The sequence below is a fragment of the Tursiops truncatus genome, chromosome 16, assembly GCF_011762595.2.
Source record: "Tursiops truncatus isolate mTurTru1 chromosome 16, mTurTru1.mat.Y, whole genome shotgun sequence".
Lineage (NCBI taxonomy): Eukaryota > Metazoa > Chordata > Mammalia > Artiodactyla > Delphinidae > Tursiops > Tursiops truncatus.
This window is the reverse complement of record NC_047049.1, coordinates 37,861,234-37,886,274: the sequence shown is the minus strand read 5'-3', so window position 1 is coordinate 37,886,274 and position 25,041 is coordinate 37,861,234. Positions and strand designations below refer to the sequence as shown.

General features: G+C 36.7%; 1 protein-coding gene across 9 annotated transcripts in view; it reads left to right on the top strand.

Annotated features, from left to right (window-relative positions):
• MINPP1 (multiple inositol-polyphosphate phosphatase 1) overlaps window positions 1–25,041 on the top strand; it is a 167,470-nt gene that overhangs the window by 28,644 nt on the left and 113,785 nt on the right. For 2 of the 9 annotated variants that reach the window (XM_019938049.3, XM_019937985.3), the window contains one exon: window positions 15,333–18,413. The exons of 5 other annotated variants lie outside the window; for them this stretch is intronic. In XM_019938049.3, the coding sequence (XP_019793608.1) occupies window positions 15,333–15,726 (394 nt within the window). In that variant the 3' untranslated portion in view covers window positions 15,727–18,413. Of the gene's footprint in view, window positions 1–15,332; window positions 18,414–25,041 lie in introns of those variants that run through there. 2 more of the 9 variants (XR_012327002.1, XM_004318881.4) reach the window with 2 other exon arrangements.

Here is a 25,041-nt window from a genome sequence, read left to right as displayed (position 1 = left end):
ACGAAAACAAAAGTTGGGCAGCTCCATGTAATCAATGGATCCGTTATTATAGGGTAACTTATGCACATGGTGGGATCAGGGTCAGGCGGACAGTGATCTGGAAGCATTCACAACTGTACTCTGCACCGCCAAGGGGGCATCGGGACAGTTTTATAGTTAACTTAGGGTATGGGGGTGGGAACTTGGAAATAGGATGTGCATTCCTAAGTCAGGATTCACGAATGGGTAATGAGTCTCCTGGGCACTGGGAATACGTCAGTGAAGGTTTTTATTGTTTGGGGACGAACAGAGCATTGAGGCCACCTGGTCCTGATGATTGTTAAACAATATCTATTAACTACAAAGCCCTTGATGACAGAGTAGTGATTCACTGCTACACAGTACAGTTCTGGGCAGGGTCAGTGGAAGGAGAAACTCTAAGGGCTCAAGATGGTATCAGTTATGCTAACAGCCATACAACTAGTGATATTGAGCATCTTTTTGTGTGCTTATTTACCATCCATATGTTTACTATGGTGAAGTGTCTGTTCAAATCTTTTGCCATTTATTAACTGGGTTGTTTATCATTTTTACTGTTGTTGTAAGAGTTCTTTAAGTATATTCTAGATACAAATTCTTTCTCAGATTTATGCTTTACAAATACATTCTCCTAGTCTGTGGTTTACCTTTTTTGTGTTTATAATAATGTTTTTTATGGGCTAATTTTGGCCCACTATTGAGGCAATTCCTCCTGAGCATCTATTTGGCACCCTGTATATTTTGAGGTTTTCCTAGTCTGGCTTGTGTGAACACAAACTATTCCTGGCCTTGTGTTAGCTTTGGGCATTTTTTTCGCCTCCTTCTTTTTAACACTTTTTGTCTGGGTTTGGATAGTTTTCTCACAGACATGAGCTGATCAGTACTAGCTGAAAACTTGAGGGGAGTCCCTGTAGATCTCTCTTCTGTGGTACTCTAGCCTGTGTATTCTAGCCAGCTTGGCCTCCCTAAATTTTCAGTTCTGTCTCATCTGCTCAGGAAGACTGCCATGCTCTGTTTGGGTTCCCCTGTCCTGTGCTGCAGCCTGGAAGCTCTGGGCAGTTAAGATGGGACAGCTGTTGGGATTCACCTCATTTGCCTTGCCTCGCTCTTATTCTCACTATTGTCGAACGTCTCAAAATTGCTGTTTCATGTATTTTGTTTGGCTATATAGTAGTTTAAGGCAGGAAGGTAAATCCAGTCCCTGTTACTCCATCTTGGCTGGAAGCAGAAGTTATTTCTATGTATTTTTGCTTGAGATAAAATTTTATGCTTGAGTCATTTCATTCTATATTTGTGTTAAACTGTCAAACCTGATGCTTCTCCATATGCCTCATTGGAGCTGATGCTTCAATCAGATGTAAAAGAAGACTTCAAAAAAATTTTTTTTTCCTCCTAATTTTCTTCCCAAAGCATCTCATATCTCTGGCAGTTCATGTTGCTTATTTGTGCACTTACATAAGTATGGGAATTTTATGAGTTGTCTAAAGCTCTATTTGATATTCCTGGATCATGTTTAAAAATACACTTTGTGTAACATTAGTTGAGTGTGAAACATGAATTAAGAGCTTAGAAAAATCTAAGCTGAGTACATTTAGGGAAAAACATGCAATTATCAGTTGTTTTTCTAGTTGAGCTTTTTGGGGGGTGTTTTACTTACTTTGAACACATGCATAGTCATCAAACCTCAGTTAACAACATAATTTTAGACTTCAAATTAAATTTGCTTTTTAATGGAAGATTTGATAAAATCTCCTTACCAACTTACATAAGTAAAAAGAGGACTGTAATTTAGAGAACTGCATTCTTATCTTGCTAGATAACATTAGGTAATTCACTTGTCTTTTCCTTATTTCTAAAATGAGCAAATCTTGACCAGATCTCAACCCTAAAATATTAGAATTCCAACTGTGTATTTCTACATATATTTCATATAGGTTATTTGTTTTCTTATATTTGTATTAGTAGTTTACATTTTCTAGGGTTGTTAAAATTTTTTAAAGCTAAAATGAACCTCTGTAAAAGTGGTTTTGTCAGTTTTTGGAAAATGTGACATTTCAGTTTTAATGCATTTTTATCAGAGGGAGAGGGCAGAGTTAAAGGTTTATGCCATGGCATTTTATTCCTTTTTTTTTGGGAGACTGTTGTGCTACGAGTTCTAAAGAATATCATTACAAGTCAGAGATATAGTTAATATGAGAAGTGTGACTAATAGAAGTCTATGTTTGTTGAAGGATTAGAGTATGCAGCCAAGATATAGAGAACAGGAACAGCATGATTTAAGAAAAATAGGAATGTTCAAAGCAAATTATAGAATATCTGAATTTTTCTTAATTTGTTAAGTGGTTAAAGGCAAAAACCTAGTTCTGGGTGTCATGGCATCTTGAACCTCACAACTCTGTTTATTGAATGGCCATATGATACAAAGAAAGCTATTTACATGGGACCATAGGTAGAATGGAATGTAGCAGTCTTCATGCGCTCAGCAATTTTCTGGCAAAACTATGTGCAGTGGCCTTATATTAGGAACTGAGTAAACTGAGAAGTGATTTTTTTTCACATTCTTTCCCTTTTTGTCCTCCCATACATTATGTTCTCTTGTTCTCTCTGGTCTTTCTAACCCCCCAGCCCCCAGACAGACAGACAGACAGACACACACACACACACACACACACACTTACACACTTCTGTACTCCCTCATTCAGACATATGCACACACACTTACCTAGTGGCTGTTGTCAGTATTTTGGGCTTAATCATAAACCAACTTTGCTTTGAAGAAGCTTGGGAATAAAACCCAGAAAAATTCCCATGCCATCCTCGGAACTTGGGTATATTTAAGGAGAAGCTGGGGATTTGGTTCTTTCAAACAGCAGTTGTGCCTGTACTAAGTGAAGTAAATCAGTTCCTAGCAGGTGACTTAGAACACTTCTAAGATGCACTCTCCATTATGAGACAAAGCAAAGAGTGTTGTGTTCCTGAGATGGAACCCACTACCTTCACAAGAATTACTGATTTACTTTACAGAAACCTGGCACATACCTTTAATGGCTTCTGATGAAAGCTGGACCATAAATAAATACTTTTGTATATTTGTTTTGACATCTTTAGAGTTACAAAAATAACCCCACATTTAAAAATCACTGCTATATGTGCACACACAGAAACTCCACAACTCTTTAGCCTCCACTAATTGAAGGTATCCAAGTCCCCATTTTTGGGTGTTTGGAAGTAATTTAGAATAGAAACACAGTATGTTTTTACATGTAACATGTGTGCTGCTTAACTTTGTCAAAGAAAACTGAGATGTGAGTAAGTCATTTATAGCAGGGCAAACAGGTAGAAGCATGAGCAGCTATTTAAGAGGGACTATTTTAACTCTTTGGAAGAAAAATGTGCTTTTTTGGTCACATATATTCCCATGTAGTAGTTTTTTTGTTGTTGCTTAATTAATAAACTTTATTTCCTAGAGCAGTTTTAGGTTTACAGCAAAATTGAGCAGCAAGTACAGAGTTTTCTCATAAACTCCCTACCACGTGCCCCCCAACCTCCCTTACTATTGACATCTCACACCACAGTGGTACATTTGTTGTAATTGATGACCCTACATTAGCACATCATTATCACCAAAGTCCATAGTTTCCATTAGGGTTCACTGTTGGTGTTTTACGTCTTCTGGGTTTGGACAAATGTATAATGACACGTATCTGCCATTGTAGTATTGTACGGAATAATTTCACTGCCCTAAAAATCCTCTGTGCTTTGCCTGTTTATCCCTCCCTTCTCACCAACCCCTGGCAACCACTGATCTTTTTACTACCTTCATAGTTTTGCCTTTTGCAGAATGTCATATAGTTGGAATCATACAATATGTAGCCTTTTCAGATTAGCTTCTTTTACTTAGTAATATGCATTTATGTTCCCTCCGTATCTTTTCATGCTCTGATAGTGCATTTCTTTTTAGTGCTGAATATTATTCCATTGACTGGATGTACCACAGTTAATTTACTCATTTACCTACTAAAGGACATCTTGGTTGCTTCCAAGTTTTGATAATTATGAATAAAGCTGCTATAAAGATCGATGTTCAGGTTTTTGTGTGAACATACGTTTTTAATTCATTTGCATGAATACTAAGCATTGCAGTTGCTGGATCACATGATAAGAATATGGTTTTTTTGTAAGAAACTTCCACAGTGGCTGTATCATTTTGCATTCCCACCAAGAATGAATGAGAGTTCCTGTTGCCAGCACTTGGTGTTGTCAGTGTTCTGGATTTGGGCCTTTCCAATAGGTGTGTAGTGGTATCTCATTGTTTTAATTTTTAATTGCCTAATGACATATGAGCACCTTTTCATATGCTTAGTTTGCATCCGCATATCTTCTTTTCTGAGGTGTCTATTCAGATCTTTTGTCCATTTTTTAGTTGGATTGTTTTCTTATTGTTGAATCTTAAAGAGCTCTTTGTATATTTTAGATAACAGTCTTTTATCAGATGTGTCTTTTATAAATATTTTCTGTCAGTCTGTGACTTGTCTTCTCATTCTCTTGACGTTGACTTAAGTAGAGCATACGCTTTTAATTTTAAGGAAGTCCAGTTTATCAATTATTTCTTTCATGGATTGTGCCTTTGGTGTTGTATCTGAAAAGTTATTGCCATCCCCAAGGTCATCTAGGTTTTCTCTGATGTTATATCTTCTACGAGTTTTACATTTAAGCCTCTGATCCTTTTTTGAGTTAATTTTTGTGAAGGGTGTTAGGTCTGTGACTAGATGTTTTTTGTTTGTTTTTTTTTTTGCATGTGGATCTCTAGTGTTACAGCACCATTTATTGAAATGACTGTCTTTGATCCATTGTATTGCCTTTGTTCCTTTGTCAAAGATCAGTTGACTTTATTTACAGGGGCCTATTTCTGGGCTCTCTCTTCTGTTCCATTGATTTGTCTATTTCACTAATACCACACTATCTTCGTAACTGTAGCTTTATAGTAAGTCATGAAGTCGAGTAGTATCAGTCCTCCAACTTTGTTCTTCTCCTTCAATATTGAGTGTTGGCTATTCTGTGTCTTTTGCCTCTCCGTATAAACTTTAGAATATATCCACAAAAATAACTTGCTGGGATTTTTTTTTTTTTTTGTACGCGGGCCTCTCACTGTTGTGGCCTTTCCTGTTGGCGGAGCACAGGCTCCGGACGCACAGGCTCAGCGGCCATGGCTCACGGGCCCAGCCGCTCCGCGGCATGTGGGATCTTCCCGGACCGGGGCACGAACCCATGTCCCCTGCATCGGCAGGCGGACTCTCAACCACTGCGCCACCAGGGAAGCCCAACTTGCTGGGATTTTGATTGGAATTGTGTTGAATCCATAGATCAAGTTAGGGAAAACTGACATTTTGACAATATTGAGCCTTCCTATCTGAGAGCATGGAATATCACTTCATTTATTTATTCTTTGATTTCATTCATAAGAGCTTTGTAGTTTTCCTCATATAGATCTTGTACGTATTTTGTTATTTTATACCTAAGTATTTCATTTTTAGGGTTGCTAGTGTAAATGGTAATGTGTTTTTAATTTCAAATGGAAATTTGATTATTGTTAGTATATAGAAGAGCAGTTGACTTTAGTATATTAACCTTGTATCTTGCAATCTTGGTATAAGTGCTTATTGATTCCAGGAGGTTTTTTTTTTGTTGATTCTTTGGATTTTCTAGATAGATGATCATGTCATTTGCAAACAAAGACAGTTTTATTTCTTCCTTCTCAATATGTATACCTTTTATTTTATTTTCTTATCTCCTCTCATTAGCCAGGACTTACAGTACAATGTTGAAAAACAGTAGTGAGAGGGAACGTTCTTGCCTGTACCTTATATTAGCAGGAAAGCTCTGAGTTCCTCAACATTAATTCTAGGTTGGGTTTTTTTTTTCTCTCAACACTTAAAAATATTTCACTCCACTGTCTTCTTGCTTGCATGGCTTCTGAAGAGAAGTCAGGTGTAATTCTTATCTTTGTGCCTCTATAGGTAAGGTGCTTTTTTCCTGTGGCTTCTTTCAAAATTTTTTTTCATTATTTTTAATTTTCTGAAGTTTGAATATTATATGTGTAGGTATAGTTTTTTTTTTTTTGGAATTTGTCCATTCAATATTCTCTTCCTAGATCTGTGGTTTGGCATCTGACATTAATTTGGGTAAATTCTCATTCATTATTGCTTTAAATATTTCATCTGTCCCTGTCTCTCTTTCTTCTCCTTCTGGTATTCTCATTACATATATGTTAATTTAAACCTTTTGTAATTGTCCCACAGTTCTTGTATATTCTGTTCTGGTGTTTTCCAGTCTTCCTTCTCTGTGCTTTTCAGCTTTGGAAGTCTCTGTTGTCATATGCTGAAGCCCAGAGATTCTTTCCTCATCTGTGTCAGGTTTACAAAGATATTCCTTGTTTCTATACTGTGTTTTTGATCTCTAGTATTTATTTTTGATTCTTTCTTAGAAATTTCATCTCTTTAATTATTCATCTGTTCTTGCATATTTCTGCTTTTATTTCCATTAAAGCCCTTGACAGATAAATTATATTTTAAAAAAATTCCTGGCCTGATCATTCCAACATACCTGCTGTATCTGACTATGGTTCTAATGCTTGTTCAGTCTCTTTAAATGATGTTTTTCGCCTTTCAGTATGCCTTGTAATTTTTTTGTTGAAAGTGGACATGATGTACTGGGTAAGAGGAACTATGGTAAATAGGCCTTTAGTAATATAGTGGTAAGGTGTGGAGGGAAGGGAAGCATTCTATAGTCCTATGATTAGGTCTCAGGCTTTTGATGAGCCTGTGCCCCAAGCAGTGAACTTCACCAGTGCCTCTCAGTTTTCTTCTCCTCCATAAATGACACAGGAGAGTTAGAGGGGGCTAGAGTTGAGTATTTCTATTCTCCCAGGTAGGCTAGGCTCTGATAAAACCCCCTAGCAGGTTAGACTCTGGTGAAATAGTTTCTTCTGAGGGCAGGCCTTGTTAAGAAGAACAGAAAGCTCTGGTTTATTTCAAAATGGTTCCTTTTATCCTTTCCCTGCCAGAAGCAAGAGGGGATTCACTGAGGACCTGGCAGAGTTCACTCCCCTCACTATGCCTAGTCACCTGAAATTTTTATTTTTTACTTTTTATTTATTTATTTAAATTAATTAATTAATTTTTGGCTGCATTGGGTCTTCATTGCTGTGTGCAGGCTTCCTCTAGTTGCGGTGAGCAGGGGCTACTCTTCATTGCGGTGCTCGGGCTTCTCATTGCGGTGGTTTCTCTTGTTGCAGAGCACAGGCTCTAGGCGTGTGGGCTTCAGTAGTTGTGACATGTGGGCTCAGTAGTTGTGGCTCACGGTCTCTAGAGCACAGGCTCAATAGCTGTGGCTCACGGCTTAGTTGCTTCGCGGCATGTGAGATCTTCCCAGACCAGGGCTTGAAGCTGTGCCCCCTGCATTGGCAGGCAGATTCTTAACCACTGCACCACCAGGGAAGCCCTGGTCCCCTGAAGTTTTTAACTTAGACTTGTCCACACTGAGCCTCTAGCAATTTGTCAATTACAGTTTAGGTTTTCCGACCCTGGCATGGTTCCCATGGAGGTTTCTGCTCCTGTAAATTGTTATTCTCTGTATCTACCTGTCTCTCTCTCCAATTTGGGGGACAGCGGTTTGACCTGTGACCTCACTTCTCTGATGGATCTAAGAAGAATTGTTGATTTTTCAGTTTGTTCAGCTCTTTGCTGTTAGGATGGAATTGCAATTTCTAAGCTCCTTACAGACTGCAGACTGAAATTTCTACTTGTTTTTTTTATACCCAGCATTTGATATTTTGGCAGTTGAGTTTCAAACAGTAAAGTAGAAATCAGTTTACATATTGCTTAGTCACTGTTTATTAGTGAAGAAAAGCATTCTGGCATTCTTAGCTGTAAGTAGGCCCTTGATTTAAAGTATGTAGTTTAAAAGGACTGAAAAATTATTAGCTAAGTTCTTTTGAATTTTATACCTCATAATTATGAGGTAGATGTTTTACTTCTGCTTTCTTAGGGAGCCTTGAAGAAGATTATTATATTTATTCTAGTTTTAACACTTGAATCAGTAAGGATTACCAGGTTGAATCAGCTAGGAAAAATAAATAGTGAAGAAAAACAGTTATGTCTGAGGCAAGTGATTTATATTCTGAGCTATTATTTATTGGGAATACTTTTTGAGTTAATGGAAAAATTACTTTTTTTCGATCTTTTAACTTATTTAGGAGTGCGCTAAATTCTGCTTCTTACCCTTAAAATCCAACCTGCACATTTAGTGATCTCTGAATTTTTTTTTGAAATGCAAAAATCAAGAAGAAAGATTTTTAGAATTGTATGAAACATGTTAAGTGCTTAAAGATAACTTTTAGGCCATGTGAGAGTTTCAGTTTTATGTTCTTGTTGATAGCATATTTTACAAAGTATCATAAGGCATTCTTTTCTATTTTATAAGCTCTTTCCCTGTGAGATAAAATTTCTCTAAGCCAGATTTTTAATAATATTCCTTGACATTTTTTAAAAAGATGTAAACCAAACCAATTAAGTGTCTTCTTATTCTGCGCTCAATGAAGTTTTGTATACATACATTTAGGAATGATTTACACATAGTTCTTAAAGTGATCGTTTGTTTCAGGTGATTGTATGAGATATATATATATATATATATATAATATATTACATATATATGTGTATATATTTTATATATATATATATGTGTTGTTTTGTAATACACTTGACCAGGGGTGATATTGCTGTCAAAAAACAAGAAATCATGCATCCTGATACAAACTTGAAGCATTGTCTGCTGCTGTATTTTGTAATCAGGTGTCTTAGAAATGGGCAAAGTGATTTTAAATAGTTATGTCTGGGAAATGAGAGAGATAAAGAGGGGGAGATTGGTTGGCAAGGAGAAGATGTTCATATATAAAGAAAGTGTTTAGGAAATAAGAAGTAGATGACATTGGATCTGGATACAACCTCAGTACAGTGTTCCAGATAGCTAGTACTTACTAATGGGAGTTGAAAAGTATTTGGCTTAGATGTTGGGTCTCTGAAACTGAGAACTGTCATTTGTTGACATATTCCCTTTCTTCATGCTACAATAAAAATGTAGTTGCATACACCCTTTATTACTCAGCAAACTGAATTCATGGTGGAGAGTATGTTGTACTGAGTGTCTCAGAGTTATTGAGAGAAGATGGTCTCCATAAGCTCATAATAGACACATGGTGTCTCAAATTTTAGGAAGCAGTTAGTCATGTAGTGTGTTCCTGAAGCAAGATTTCTTGTCTTTTGTTTTTGTTTATCCTCTGTCACATATTTATTTCAGGTTAAAAACCCGGGGAATGTAATCTTTGCCTTTTATACATTCTTGGAGAAGAATTGATGCCTTGTTTAAGAGATAGTCCATTTTCTTATTCTGTAGGATTTAACATGTGCTCTCACCAAAGGGCATGTTGCGAAAGAGTATTTTTTAAATTGCCCAATTCACATTAGTACGCCAGGGGCCTTGTTACCAAGCACTAACAATGTGGTTTTTCTCAGCTGGTATACTGAAATGCCATGTTTTCATAGCCCCCCCCCCCCACTGATTTGATTTGAAATTGATGTTAAATTTGTACTAAGTTTTTTTTATTTGATTTGATTGATTTTAAATCAGCAATGGCTTGAAAGTAAACTTGGGTTACTAAATTCCTAACTTATTTGCTCCAGTCCAGTTACGCAAATATTTTCCTATATAAGAGGCATTGAGCTTTTTCCAAGTGAATTTTTTTGTGTGTATATTATATTCGTGAAACTCGATTTATAGTATTCCTGTATTCAAGTTCAAGCTAAAAAATTAAATAATTTCAGATGTGCCCTTCTTTAAAAAAAACAATTTTGAAAAATTGAACTTAAGAATCAGGCTGAGGCCGATTAATATTTTTTTGAAAGGATTTAGGTTAATCTTTTATATTATCTATTCCTGTGAATTTAATGCATAGTATTTTTTCTAGTGAGTTTAATTGATGGTTCAGAGTTAACTTAGGCAAGTAAGTTAACCTCAGTGTTTTCATCTGTAAAAATGGGATGATGATACCTACATCATAGGGTAAACCAGATACTACACTTTACTAAAGCCACAACGGGCAGCATTTCTATTATAAGACTTCATAGGAATGTATTCATGATCCAGCTCAAACGCCACCTCCTCAGCAAAGTCCGTCCAATTCTTCCTCAGACAGAGTGATTTTACTCTTTCTCTGGGTTCCCCTAACACGTAGACAAATTCTCATCTGCAAGAACCAGGCATATGTTTTGTTTGTATTTTTGTTCTTTCACCTTACCACCTTTTTTCTCCCCCTTTCTCATCTTTCCTCCCTCTTCTAAAAAGCGAAACTATCATGGTACCTGGCACTTGGCAGAGAATGCTAGTATCTGTCACATCTAAACAAATGGCAGAATGGATCTTTGAAAAGTCTCTTCTTTATGTTTCAGAAAATTGAGCACATCCATTTTTGTCCAATGCTTTTTTTGTATGAATACAAGCAACATCAGCCAACTTCTTTTTCTGAAGTAGCAACAGCATCTGCTATTTGTGCAAGACACTTTAAGGCACAAAGGTTAAAGGCAGACAAAAAATAATCATGAGTGAAATTGTGCTCATTTCTCCTTCTTTATATTTGGCATTATTGTAGAAATATATAACCTACAAAAAATGGTAAGTTGCTTACTATTTTCTGCAAGCACATTTGGATCTCTAAGTAAATTGATGTTTTTAGTTGTTTAGATTGTTTTGGGGAAGGCTACATTAGTCTTGACCCTCTAGTATGTAGTTTTCCTTGTCCTTAGTTATCATTATTGTATTGATGCATTTAACCAGACCTTCAAACATACTGTTTTTGTATATTGCATACTTCTGTAATGGAGATTGATCTGTAGTAAGATGATACTCATGGCATTTATTTTTTAAATTGCATTTTTCCTTCCTATTGAGAATTGCTTGGAATTCTAAAATATTTTTTTTAATTTAGGTGGATCATATGGCAGAAGACAGTCATTTATTTTTGTTGATTTGGCTTCCTATATGAATCTAATATATAAAGTTATTTGATTTCCCATAAAACTCCCAATAAGCATTTTTAAAGCACAATTTTTCTCGACTTTCTTCTCAAAAATAGCTGATTTTAATATGTGACTGAAAGTAGGCAGTCAAAAGAGAAAATGGGATTTATTGCTTTTTATATAAACCTAAGGAACCCTAGGTTTAAACCTTAAATTTGGGTAACAGCTTAGATTTAATTTATTCTGTAGCTTGGATGTAGTTAATAGGACTTTGAACTCATCATTTGTACATAGCCCTGTTGGTCTCTTCTCTTCCCCAACACACATTTTTTTGTTTCATATGTGTGTTTGTTATTTGTTTTTTATCTTTTTTTCTATTTTCTCTTTATTTGATTGACTTTTGAAACCCAGGTAGGTAGGGTAAGGCTGTTTACTCCACTGTCTATCACTTTCCCACATAATAGCCACCAGCCACATGCAATTATTCAGCATCTGAAAATGGGATTGATCTGAATTCAGATTGCTGTAAATGTAAAGTACACACGGCATTTCAAAGACTTGGTAGAAAAGAATAAAATAGTTTTATTAATAATTTTTATGTTAATTACATGTTAAAAGTAGAATATTTTATATTATATATTGCCTTATATATTCTTCCCAGTTTATTGGAGTTCCCCAGTGGGGAAAAGAGGAGAGAGTTGCTGACAGTTAAGCCTTTCAGTGAGACAGGGAGGGTATTGCTGCTCTCCTTCCTGAACTCTGATGTGTCCTAATAAACCTTACAAAGAGCAATAGTAGAGTATTGAGCTGAGGGTTGTTCCTGGCTTTGCACTTACTGCCTCATGGCTAGAAGATTTAAAATACAAACCAATATCTTTATATTACATGTTTTTCTTTAACTTCTATCACTATTAAATTCCATTATATTTACATTATGGCAGTGGCTTTGGCTTATTTATAGTCAAATATATAAAGGGGCGAGGCAAGTAACGAATGAATCCATCCTATCTTAAACAACGTGAAATGATATATGTCCTGTGCAACAGGTATATGTCATCTCTGGAGGGTAAACCGTATTTATTCCTGTTCAGCTGATGATTGCCTTGTTAGGAGTTCATGTTGCCAGATCTTTCAGGTTTTTAAGAGGAGCCACAAATCTGGATTTTTAAGAATTTGAAATCTCCCACTTTTAAAATACTGACAAATATTATAAGATGTAAAAATATTTATGCAGTCAAACTAAATATAACTGTGGTTTGAATGGTACTGCTTTAGAACTTTGGACTTAAGGAGATACTGCTTGGAAATAAATAAAGGTTTTAGGTACTTTAGATGACCTAATTAAAGTATACCAGTTAAGAAAAGAGGCTTACAGTCACCTGCTGATGAATGGTTTTTAAATCTCACACCTTTTAGAGAATATTAATCTCAAAATAATGGATAATTGAGAAATAGTATGTTTCTCTGTATTTTTTGAGTATACTTTTCTAGTATAGTTTATTTTCTGTAGGGATGTTTTTCTGCTCCTTATTCTCTTATTTATTTTTCTGTTGCTTGTTATAATGTAAATTTAGTTTTCCTCAACATTTAGAAGAAGTCTGTATCAGGTTGCTCGTTTAACCTTACAGAGCTCCCTTTTCTGGGGGGGGGGGGGGTGTGTGTGTGTGTGTGTGTGTGTGTGTGTGTGTGTGCGCGCGCGCTGTTCAGGAATATGGTAGCTTGCTTCCTGGCTCTGCTCCTCTCCCCCCACTTTTATCTGGGCTTCCTTTTTCCTTTATCTCTGTGGTCCCTCTCCTGCTCAGTCTTGACCCCACTCCCAGCAGTTTCTCCTTAGTGTGGCCTCTGTCCTTCAGTGGAACTTTGGAGCAGTTGTTTGGAGAGTTCATAAGGGCTAGATTTCTGCAGCCCCAAGAGAGGCCTAGAGGTAGTCCTCCCTTGCACTCACCAAGTTGAAGTTGAAGCATTTGAGTCCCTGTTTTTTTGCTCGTCAGCAGGGGTCTGCTCTTAGCTGTTGGAGGCAAATTTCATATTCTCATTATGTGGTCCCTCCATATGTAGTTTACAACATGGCTGTTTCCACTCTCAGGTCAGCAGGAAGATCTCTCAGAAACTTCATCCCCTTTCAGTAACCTACCCAGATTAGGCTAGGTCCACCCAGAGTAATCTTCCTTTTGATTAACTCAAACTCAAATGATTAGGAAACTTATTTACATCTACAAAATATTTTCTGCTGTATCATATGACATAATCATGCAAGTGATATCTTGATAATATGTAGGTCTTTCCCAATTTAAGAGGTGTGGATTATACTGGGTATATACACCAAGGGGCTGAATTCTTGGAGGTCATTTTAGAATTCTGTCTACCATAATTTTTATTCTATTTTTAATTGCTCTAAAAGGTAACATTACCTAAAGCAAAAATAATTATGATATTTTGTATGTTTATGGCATATAGAAAAAATCAATCTATATTACTATTGTCATTATATACATATACATATACATACATATATAATATATAGTATCAGTACATACATATTCTACACACACACACACACACACACACACACACACACACACACACACACAGTAGAGTAACCTAAACCCTTCCCAATTTCAGCTGCTATCTCAGATTGGCCCACAGCACTTTCCAGTGAATATCCGATGGCTGTTTGGGATTCTCCAGTTTTCAGATCTCTTACATGCTTCCCTCTGCTTCCTTCTACACTGATACTGATAATATGCAGGTCTTGAGGCTATTGATGATTCATGGAGAATACTTTTCCACATAGTTATGTTGTGAATGTTTCCCTTGGGTTTGGGATCTGCTGTCCATTTGCTCCATCTGTGTTTTGTTTTTTGTTTTTTTTTTGCGGTACGCGGGCCTCTCATTGTTGTGGCCTCTCCCGTTGCAGAGCACAGGCTCTGGACGCGCAGGCTCAGCGGCCATGGCACATAGGCCCAGCCGCTCCGCAGCATGTGGGATCTTCCCGGACTGGGGCACGAACCTGTGTCCCCTGCATTGGCAGACAGACTCTCAACCACTGTGCCACCAGGGAAGCCCAACTCCATCTGTTTTTATGTAAGGAATTAGGAAGGTTCAAAAACTGCTGCAAATGCTGCTGTCCTCCCAGAAAATGTGAACCTAATGTGTTGGGGTGGTGGCAAGAAGTCAGATGGTTAACTGTGTTTGAATAGGTTTATGAATTATATTTAAGAACAATAGTCATATTCTTTTTATAAAAGTTGAGAGAAGGCTAAACAGTCATTTGCTGCTGCTTTTAAAAGAAGCCTTTACCAGAAAAAAATCGTAGAAAACTTGGAAAAAACAAAAATAAAGGTGACCTAGCTCATGGTGTTGGAAGCTGTTGTGTTTCTAGCAGTGTATAAAGTCCATTCCCAACCACAGACACAGTATATGAGCTAGAATAGGTTATGTCTCTACCCTTTTGTAGCTCTCTTCCACATTTTGTGCCCAAGTTGGGTCTTATAAAACATTGAGGAATAACATGCATTACTGTTCACTGTTCAGACTTGGTTTTAACCGAGAAATTTACTGAATAGTGCTTGTCCTTATTCCCTAGACAAAGATAAAATAACATTTGAAATTTATTCAGATGAGCTCCAAGGAGTAATCAATATTTATTAAGGGCCAGTCCTTCACAGACAGGCAATGCAGTTTTGAAATACATATCAACTTCAAGTTCCTTAATCTACAAGAAAAGACTCAACACTCTCTTTAAACTTAAAGAATAATGTGTATGCTCACTGTTTTAGATGGGTTTACAATACTACAGTGTTCTAAAATTTTGGAACATAACTTTTATTATAAAAAGTTCAGGGCTTCCCTGGTGGCACAGTGTTTGAGAGTCCGCCTGCCGATGCAGGGGACGCAGGTTCGTGCCCCGGTCTGGGAAGATCCCACATGCTACGGAGCGGCTGGGCCCATGAGCCATGGCTGCTGAGCCTGAGCATCCGGAGCCTGTGCTCTGCAACGGGAGAGGCCGCAACAGTGAGAAGCCCGCGTACTGCAAGGAAAAAAAAAAAAGTTCAGTTCTCTGCCACACAGCATTTCAGCCATATTGTTGTTATGTAGACTATTGTTATAAAGATTACAAAGAGATGATAAAGTTGTATGCTAATTCGAAGTATAGCTATTATGTTTAAAAGCTATCATGTTAAATTACTTTGTATGTAAAAATATGTTTATATGTATTTTTTTCTCTACTTCTCTTTTAAGTTCTCAACCAGTTTCCTCTCCAGTCATCCTTCAGTTTGGTCATGCAGAGACCCTTCTTCCACTGCTTTCTCTCATGGGCTACTTCAAAGACAAGGAGCCCCTAACAGCTTACAATTACAAGGAGCAAATGCATCGGAAGTTCCGAAGTGGTCACATTGTACCCTATGCCTCAAACCTAATATTTGTGCTTTACCATTGTAAAAATGCTAAGACTCCTAAGGAAGAATTCCAAGTGCAGATGTTACTGAATGAAAAGGTGTTACCATTGGCTCACTCCCAAGAAACTGTTTCTTTGTATGAAGATCTGAAGAACCACTACAAGGACATCCTTCAGAGTTGTCACACCAGTGAAGAATGTGAACTACCAAAGGTGAACACATCTGATGAGCTATGAGTAACTGGAAAACATTTTTAATTCATCAGAAATCTCCAGGGAGTGATCCCATGCTTGGAATAGGTGGGCAATCCCTGGCTACAGCAAGCTTTAACATTACTTGGGTATTTCTGTCTTTTCAAAGAAAAACGTTTCTTTTTGAGTCTGGACATGGATGTGTAAGAAATGATTCTTCACTGGAGCAGCTCTCTTAAAGGAAAAAGATCTATTCAAAAAGATAACTGGCACTACAAACATTTACAGAAGTTAAATATTTATGTACGAAAACTCACACTAAGATAGAATGTGATTTCAGGATGATACTTGAAAGTTGGAGTAACAAAATATTATGTCAGTTGGACAATCCATAACTTGATTGGACTAAGTCTAGGAACTTTGCCAGTTGTGCTGCAGTTCTTTCTCTTTTCCTCAGGTAGCACAGTTCTGGTATCATCTTTCTTAATCAGAACTATTATGATTCACTGGGAGTATCGCTTTGAAAGAAAGCTAACATCTCTCTAGTTGAGAATTCGAAACGATATTAATAAACAGAGTCTGATTTAAAAGAACACCTTCACTGAAGGAAGACAAAAATATAATAAATATCTTTGCTAGTAGTATTTATAAAGTATTTGAACACTGTTTCAATAATTCCTTTTAACCTCCTAGTAAGTCTTGCAAAGCCATTCTTTAATTATTATCATTCCTGTTTCACATATGTAACAGTGGAAGAACAAAGAGGACCATTAGCAACAAGACAGAAGAATAGAATCAAAGTTTCTTAAATCCATTGCTTAGCATTTTTTAAAAAATTTTGTCATTTTTGCTTATATTTTTATATTTTACTATTATGTGAAATATATCTTTTGATGGTTTAGTTTCCTTTTTGTTCATTTCTGTAAAGAAAGACTTCCTACTGGTGGGCTTAGTTTCACAGATATGAACCCATTTCAAAGAAATGGTTCTGAGTTCTGTCAAATGCCAGGAAAATGTTTGCTATAATAATAAACAGAATTCCTGTGACTTTACTACCAGGTCTTTTCTGCTCTCCATATTAATACACAATCAGTAACTGATGGTAACAGGCTAGCATTTCAAGCAGCTTTGACTAAATCAGGCAATATAAGGAAATTTTTTTCTAATAGAAGTTTCCTCAGATTTTCACTTATTAGAGAAAAATTGAAATCTGTTTTATTAAAAATCTAAATAAAAAGTGATACAACTATATATTGAAGGTATAAAAGAAGATGCATAGATCATTGGTCTGTAGATCATTGATCTTCAAATGAATGATATTCATAAAATAGATGATTAGCTGATAAATACTACTGATACATCAATACACTGCTGATTGTTCCTGCAAAGGTCTGGTATTAATCTTTTTCTTTTTTTAAATTTGTAATTAGGCAGACAAGAAGAGAACAGTATAATGAGCATTCATGCCCATCATACTGTTTTATCAAAATTAACATTATATCATTCGGTTTAGATCCAAATAAGAAGAATTGAGGACTTTTGTATGCCTCCCTGGTGCTTTTGCCCTCACTCCCTTCTTAGAGGTAGCCACCAACATGAAGCTCAGTATTTACCACTCCCTTGCATGCTTGACTCTGAAAACTTGTAGTATTGTTGTGGGAATTTAAAATTTTCTATAAATGGACTTATACTGTGCGTATCATTCTTGAATAATTGATTTCTTTTAATTGCTATATTTGTTTTTCAAAACTTCTTGATCCTGATCACTTGTCTTAAATTAACACCATCAGTTCATCAATACCTATTGTGTACTTTTTATGTACAAACACTAGACTAAGTCTATGGGCATGTTAAAGTGGAATGAACCTAGTTTTTCTTTCAAGGGGATTATCTTAAAAGACCTTAAAATAAATTTACTTGATGTCTGGAACATTAATTTGATTCATAAACTTTTCATAGACTATTAAAGTTTTATAGGAATTGTTTAATTTATTGTTAAATAGGACTATATGGTTATCATTGTAGTCCTTGGTATGTAAAATAGTTCAGGATAGAGGGTAAGTGTGGTCCATTTTCCCTAATGTTACAGAGGTTGTGACATTACTCTGGTGCTATTATTCTCACTTAGGAAATGCCTGAAACTGAAGAATCTCATGATAAAAGCAAAAGGTCTTTTCTAGGATAGGATGTATAAAAAGTTGAATGTTGAATAATAATCTTTGGCCAACAAGAGTTCATTCATGATAGGTGACCAAATTATTCAGTCAAGCCAAAATTTAATCGCTGTCGGTTCTGAGACTTTGGTCAGTTAGTAAATAGCCTGTGGACATTAGCCATTTTTCTGTCTAGTTTACAACTTGATGTGTGCAGTGCACTGTACTTACTGTTTTTTATAGTCATTTTATCATTTTGAAGTTTTTTCTCTCCAACACATAATCATGTACTTGAAACTCTTTTTGTATATAATCTTGATCTCAAAAGGAGCTTTGTTTTTTTTAGGCAAAATCAACTTTTATGATAGCTTTGAGTGCTTTCCTTTTATAAACTTCAGAATTGATGCATGCCCTTAAACATTTGGGAGCTACATACAACCAAACCAGAATCTATAAGTGTCAATTTCTGGAATATATTTCTCTAAGGTAGTATTTCATATAATTCATTAATGATCCTTGGAATTTGGACTGTGTTCTGCCAAATGTAAGCTGAAAATAAATATTTGCATTACAGTGTAATTTGCCTGTATCTAGCTCTTCTCCTTAACTTACCCAATCACTTAATTCTCATAGAATCACAGGTCACTGAATTCTCTCCTAACTATTCATTTTCTCTCACTCAAGCATTTTCTTCCACTCACCTATCAGCTCAGTCTACCCTTAAGCACCTTCACATCAATCTGTTAAGCTATTTTTTTAATTGGTGTGTGTGTGTGTGTGTGTGTGTGTGTGTGTGAGAGAGAGAGAGAGAGAGAGAGAGAGAGAGGAGAGAGAGAGAAAGGGAGAGAGACAGTATTTTTGAGAAAATTCCACAGCAAGAAAAAAGATGTTATATTCTTCTAGTTAAAAGATTTGTAGTTTGAGCTTCATACCTTGCAACCTGAGAGGAAGTTAACTTCTAAAACTTTAACTATTTTATCATTACTGGAATAATACATTTTATGATAGAAGGATTCTTAAATTTATTACTTCTAAAACCAGTCTCAGTTCAACATCTTCCATGTACTATATTCCCAGATTTTAAACCGTTATTTAGACCCAAGCAGTTTATGTTCACACTTTTGTTTGTGTTACTGGGAGAACAAATAATTGTTCATTAGAATGATAGCCTTCCAAACTGAATAATACTCCTAGTATAATAAGAATGTTTCATTAGAATATTTATTTTACATTATTTATGAAATAGCTAATATGAAAGATTAAGTTGGGATTTTTTGATTCTCTCAGCAGTTTTCATTAGAGTTCATTCTACCAACCTTGGGGTTCTGATTGTCTCTTGACCAAACGTTAACAATGTGGGTGCTTTTGGAAACTTTTTCAATAAATATTCTCATTCTGGAAGAAAATCCAATTTTGATGTAAAATACGTAAATATGTACTTGTGAACCATATCTATGATAGAGAGAGAGGTGGGGTCCTTGGGACAATGACTCGTCAGAAGACCAGGGCATGACTAAAACACAGGCCACTAGGGAACTGGGAAATAATTGAGATGAGATCCCAGTGAGCCAAAACAAAAACCAAGCGGGAATATTCCTCTACTGAATTAGTAGAATTAACCAACAGGTTTAAACAAAATTGTAGGGAAGGAGTTGCAGCCTTAGTGTTCTGTTTACTGGGTACTTAGGGAGGTGGTATTAAATGGCTCAGAACTGATCTGTGAGATTTTCCTACATATCTAGTACTAAGTTATTTTCCCGAACCTTGGTTGGGGTATCGGGATGGGGAGGGTGGAGTCGGTCAGAAGTGCTCTTCCTTGCCCTTTCAGAGATCTGATTCTGTTCCTGCCCCCATTTTCATCTGGGCCTTCTCTTTCCTGTACCCTTTTTGTCTCTATCATGTTTAATATGGATTTTTATTCCCGGGAGATATTTCTCAAAGTTATGTTCCAGAAGGGAGCTTCAGCTGGTGAGTTTTGAGAGTTCATAGGGCCCCTCTGCTCAAGTCCTCTCAGAGCTTGAGGTAGTAATTCCTTGCACAACAGCAGTTAGCCCTCTAAACTTCCAGTGAGTACCTATAGTGACTTGGGAGTTCCCTCATTCCATCAGCTACTCTGCTGCTTCCCTCTGCTTCTTCCCAGTAAGATGGTGCTTATTGGTATGGGCCTTGTAGCAATTGGTGGTTTGTCTTCCACCGTCTCAGTTTGGGAAATTCTTAGGGATGCTTCATCAACTTGTGTTGCAGATACAGTCTACGGGTTTTTGTTTTTTAACTTTTGTTGCTCTCTTTTTAGGTGATGGGAGGTGATGGGAAACGTTAAAAAAAATCATGCCATCACTGTCATCTTCTCAGATTCTCCTTTCTAAGTCTTTTAGAGGATCATCACCATTCATATCTTCACTAACAAAGTTCCTGTTCAAATAATTTGCCCACTTCTTAAAAATTTACTTATTTATTTATTTTTGGCTTGTTGGGTCTTTGTTGCTGCACGCAGACTTTCTCTAGTTGTGGCCATAGGGTCTGCATATGTTCAGTTTTGGTAGTTACTGCTAAACAATTTTCTGAGGAAGTTGAACCAATCTATACTCCCAAAAATGGTTATGTGAAAGTGCCATATGGCTGACATTCTACCAATAGTTGGTATTATCCATCTTTTTCATTTTAGCTACTTTTATAGTGTGTTGAGTTATCTCATTGTGGTTTTAATTCGCATTTCTTTATGGTTAATGAAATTAAGCATTTTCAAATGACCATTACATAACTTCTTTTGTGAAGTGCCTGTTCTAGTCTTTTACCCATTTTTGTATTGGTTTGCCTGCCTTTTTTCTTGTACTGATTTGTAGGCTCTAGTAGCTTTAAATCTTTTTCTTTATCCTTGATATTCTGAAATGTAAGTGTGGGATTGTCTTTGTTTAGTACGAGAAGGTAGACCTGAAAACTCATGGTTTTTTCCAGATCTGGAAACTTCTCAGTTTTTCTTTCTTTAAACATATTTCTCTGCCATTTTTCCATTCTCCTCTTCTGGAACCCCTGTTAGATGTATGTTGGATCCTTTCAATCTGTTCACCTGTAAATTGATCCTTCAGGGCTCTTCACAGCTTTTCTATATATTTTTCAACCTTTGTCTCTCAATGCTTCTTTCTAATTTCCTTACTGTTTTCGTCTAGAGTTTATCCAATCTGGTGAGGGTTTTTTTGTTTGTTTGTTTGTTTAATTTTATTACTACTTTTTAAAAACTTCATGACTACTTAAAAATAATTTCCAGTACTTCTAATTGGTTCTTTTTCATATTTACCTGTTTTATTTCTTTTTGTTTTATCTTTTGTTGTTCTTTTAAAATGAAAGTTAATCTTCAGTTTATCTCTTTGGCCATTCTAAACATTTATTTTAGAGTTTTGCCATTCTGTAACATAAAATTAATTTTTTCAGGGATGAATTCATGTTCTCATTGTTGATTTTATTGTTTGTTTTTCTCTTTTAGCGTTAGATTTCTTTTTGTTTGAAATGTCTTCGGCATACTTGTTTACCAAAGAAGTTGTTTATTTATGTCTTCTTTTTCTCCTTTTTACAATCTTTCTGTCCTTAACCTCTGTTTAATGGTTCTGCAGTGGCTGCAGTCTGAATACCTAGCCCCAAACCATGTCTCATAATGATATTTGGGGGTCTCCTGTATCACCAAGCCATTCCTAGGCATAAGCATTGTCTTTCTGTAGTGTATATAGAACATGTATTTTTATCAGTAGTTGTTATTTTACATCAGGAATCTTGCTGACAAAAAATCTTGCTGATTCCTGAGGCCATTGCCCCGTGTTCCCTGGCCTGCCAAGGCCTACATGTCTCCTGGAAGTGGCTGTACAGCAGTTTTTTTCATCCTTTGAAATCCCTGGTTTCAACTAGTAAATCATTAATTTCCTATCTCATTTGGAACATATTTAATCCCCATTAAATTTCAGAAGTTAGAGGCCCACCCGTGTCTGCCCACTTCCTGACCAGGAGCATCAGCCCCTCTCACTGCTTCATGTTACTCTTCTGTTTCTGGTTCATGGAATATGTAGTATTTTTTTGAGGCCCCTCATATCTTTTCTTTATTTTGATTTTTGTCTTTATTACTATTTGAGCAGAAGAGCTTTGTCAAAGTGTGGACTTACTGAGTCATTTTGACCAGAAATCCAGTTATATACATATTTTTATATGTATATAAAATATAAAGGGGTTAGGAGTCCACGTTCTCACTGTTGAGGGCCCTGGTTCGATCCCTGATTGGGGAACTAAAATCCCACAAGCTGTGCGGTGCAGCCAAAAAAAAATATATATATATATATATACACACACACACATATATATGTATATATATATGTATATATATTGAACAATTATATATATATAGAAAATACATATATATTGGACAATTATTGAACTTCTCTGAACCTCGTTGATTGATATGTAAAACAAGGCTATTGGACCATGGTCCTTAAAGTCCATTCCAATTCTAAATTCTGTTGTTTATGTAACTTACAACCTATGATTTGTGTCTGTGTTCAGTCAGCTAATTTGTAGTGTAGGACACTTGAAATCCACGTTTTCTGCTTTCTGACTCAGCAGCTGTTTCTGCCATACCTCACAACTATCCTCATTGTAAACACAGCAGATAATCAAGAAATCAAATCCATAGCATGCCACACCCACCCAGTCCAGTCTTCTAACTAGAAAGTTGGGGATTTCTCCAGTTTTTCTTACACTGCTTTCTGGAATTCCAAACAGAAGATCTGATAAGGTTTCAGAAGTCGAATGTGTGTGATACAAAAGTTGATTCTTTTTTTTTTTTTGGGCCGTGCCGCTTGTCTTGCAGGATCTTAGTTCCCCTTAGTTACCTGACCAGGGATTGAACCCAGGCCCCAGCAGTGAAAGAACCCAGTCATAACCACTGGACCAAGAAGGAATTACCCAGAGCTGATTCTTATGCAAAGAGCAAACGGCAACAATTGAGAAAGAAGCTTTTTTGCATAGTTACTATAATCTCAGAAAACTGGGATGTCATCAGTGTAAGCAACATGCCTGATGCAGAACTGGAAGAGAGAACGATCAGGGGGTGGTTCTTAGATCGTGAAAACAGTTACAATGACCACATCATCAAGGAAGTAAGGCCTGGCCAAAAAAAAAAATTACCTGTTGCTTTTTATTTACTAACTAACCCAACTAAAGAGATGGTTTTTAAAAAGCCACAAAACCTGAAACTTTCAGGAAACTGATAACATTTTTTTTAGCCAATTAAAGAAATTCAGGCTCCTGTTCTGATATGCTAACAGCTAGTTTATAGAGTAATTTACAACACAAGTCTACGGACTATAGGAAGGCTCTGTTGTGTTTGAGAACAAAACAAAAGCACTAGACTGAAGTACAGTCTTGTGGTCTAGCATTATCTCTGCAACTCACTAGCTATGTGACTTGAGGAGGGTCACTTACCTTCTTCACATCTCACCTTTTTATTCACATCTGGAAAATGAAGAGAGTTCCAGAGAGAGTATGTTAGTGATAGAACAAGCAAGAAAACACTTAGATCATGAGGTCTGGAGAGGTTTTTTTTTTTCCCTCTTGAATTCTATTCTTTGTTTTTAAACACAAAGTGTCCTAGTTGGTTGAATTAGTTCAATTTCAAACCTCCAAAGTTAAAATATAAGCATGTTAATATAAGTTGATTTAATTTTTAAAGATGGCGGGGATAGGTGAGTAGGAAATTTAAGGAGCAGCTCAAAAAAATCAAGCCCTGTGATGATTTAGAGAAGTTTGTGCTGAGCTCTCCACTGAGTCTCCAGCTCCATTTGGGGACCTGCGTTGGCATAACTGACGGTTGGGATTGGCCTGGAAAGGAAGTTGTCTGGTGGAGCTGCTTTTTCTTGTCTCTAGAACTTGGCCTCACCTCAGCTCATGACACTTGAGTGGATTATTATTGCTCTAGGCTAGTCCTGTATGAAAATCTTCTTGCTTATGATGTAATGCAGGCAAATCACTTCCCAAAGCAAACAAGTACAGGCTATCTACCTGAATCTCTTCTGGCTGGTGCAAGCCACTTTTTCCCCAATTGAGAGCAAAAGCTAATTAGCTAATTTTCTATTTGGGGCCAAATGACAGTGCAGTGACAGAAATGTGAGGTTCGTAGTAACTCGGAACTGAGGGAGAAGTAGTGAGGCTTTTGTGCCTTGAGTTAAAATCTAAAGATGCTTTGTGACAGCAGAACCCGCTGGGGTCAGCAGGACTACCGCTTTTGACCCCAGTGCTGAATAAAGTGAAACTAGGAAAAACAACCAAAAACATCGCCTCTCTTGATATCCTCTGTTATCTGCCAGCTCTGGAAGCTTAAACCCGTCTTCTCCTCCCTCTCCTCCCCTCTTTCCTACCCTGCCCTCAGGATGCATGAGGGTGGAGGGCAAAGCCATTAACATGAGGGGAAGGAGTTAAGCGCTGAGAAAGAAGAGGGCAGGTTTGAGGTGCACGGGGTCTAGGGCTTGAATCCTCTTTGTGGTTGTCATTGACTTCTAAACTGGGGTGGATCGGTTTTAGCATCTGGAACAAGTGCCCAGCACGTAATAGCGGTTCAACAAAGTAATTGTTGAATGAACTGAACAAGTTTAAGTTCTGAGCCAGGTGTGCTTGTTGCTCTTGACTCTTTCTTCTGACTTTTTCTCTCCCTCTGATGGGCTTACCTAGGCCAGGTGTCCTGGGGCTGCGGTGTGTATAGAACATGTATTTTTATCAGTAGTTGTTATTTTACATCAGGAATCTTGCTGACAAAAAAACAATGCTCGTTGCAATAAAACTATCACCTTGAAATATCACCATACATAATTCAAACGTTCCTGATAATTGGCTCTTAGCACGTAAAGTACTTAAACAAATCATATAATCAACTATTAGGCAAATAATTTAATGATAGAACACGAGAATTTCTTTAAACACAGTATTTCAAGTTACTCTATTTTTGTCTGGAGTACAGATCTGAAATGGTACAAATTGTACTCAAATACTGAACTATGAATTAATCGGATAGAATGAAACATAAAAAAAAATTCTGACTTAAGTTTCCATTCGTTACTCCAACCTGCTGAGAAAGCCTGGACCAGGTGAGCGCTAGGTGAGGGACGCATGATCTCTTCAATGTGTTGCTTCTTTGCTGACTTGCTAGTTCTTCCCAAATCCCCTTTTGCATGCT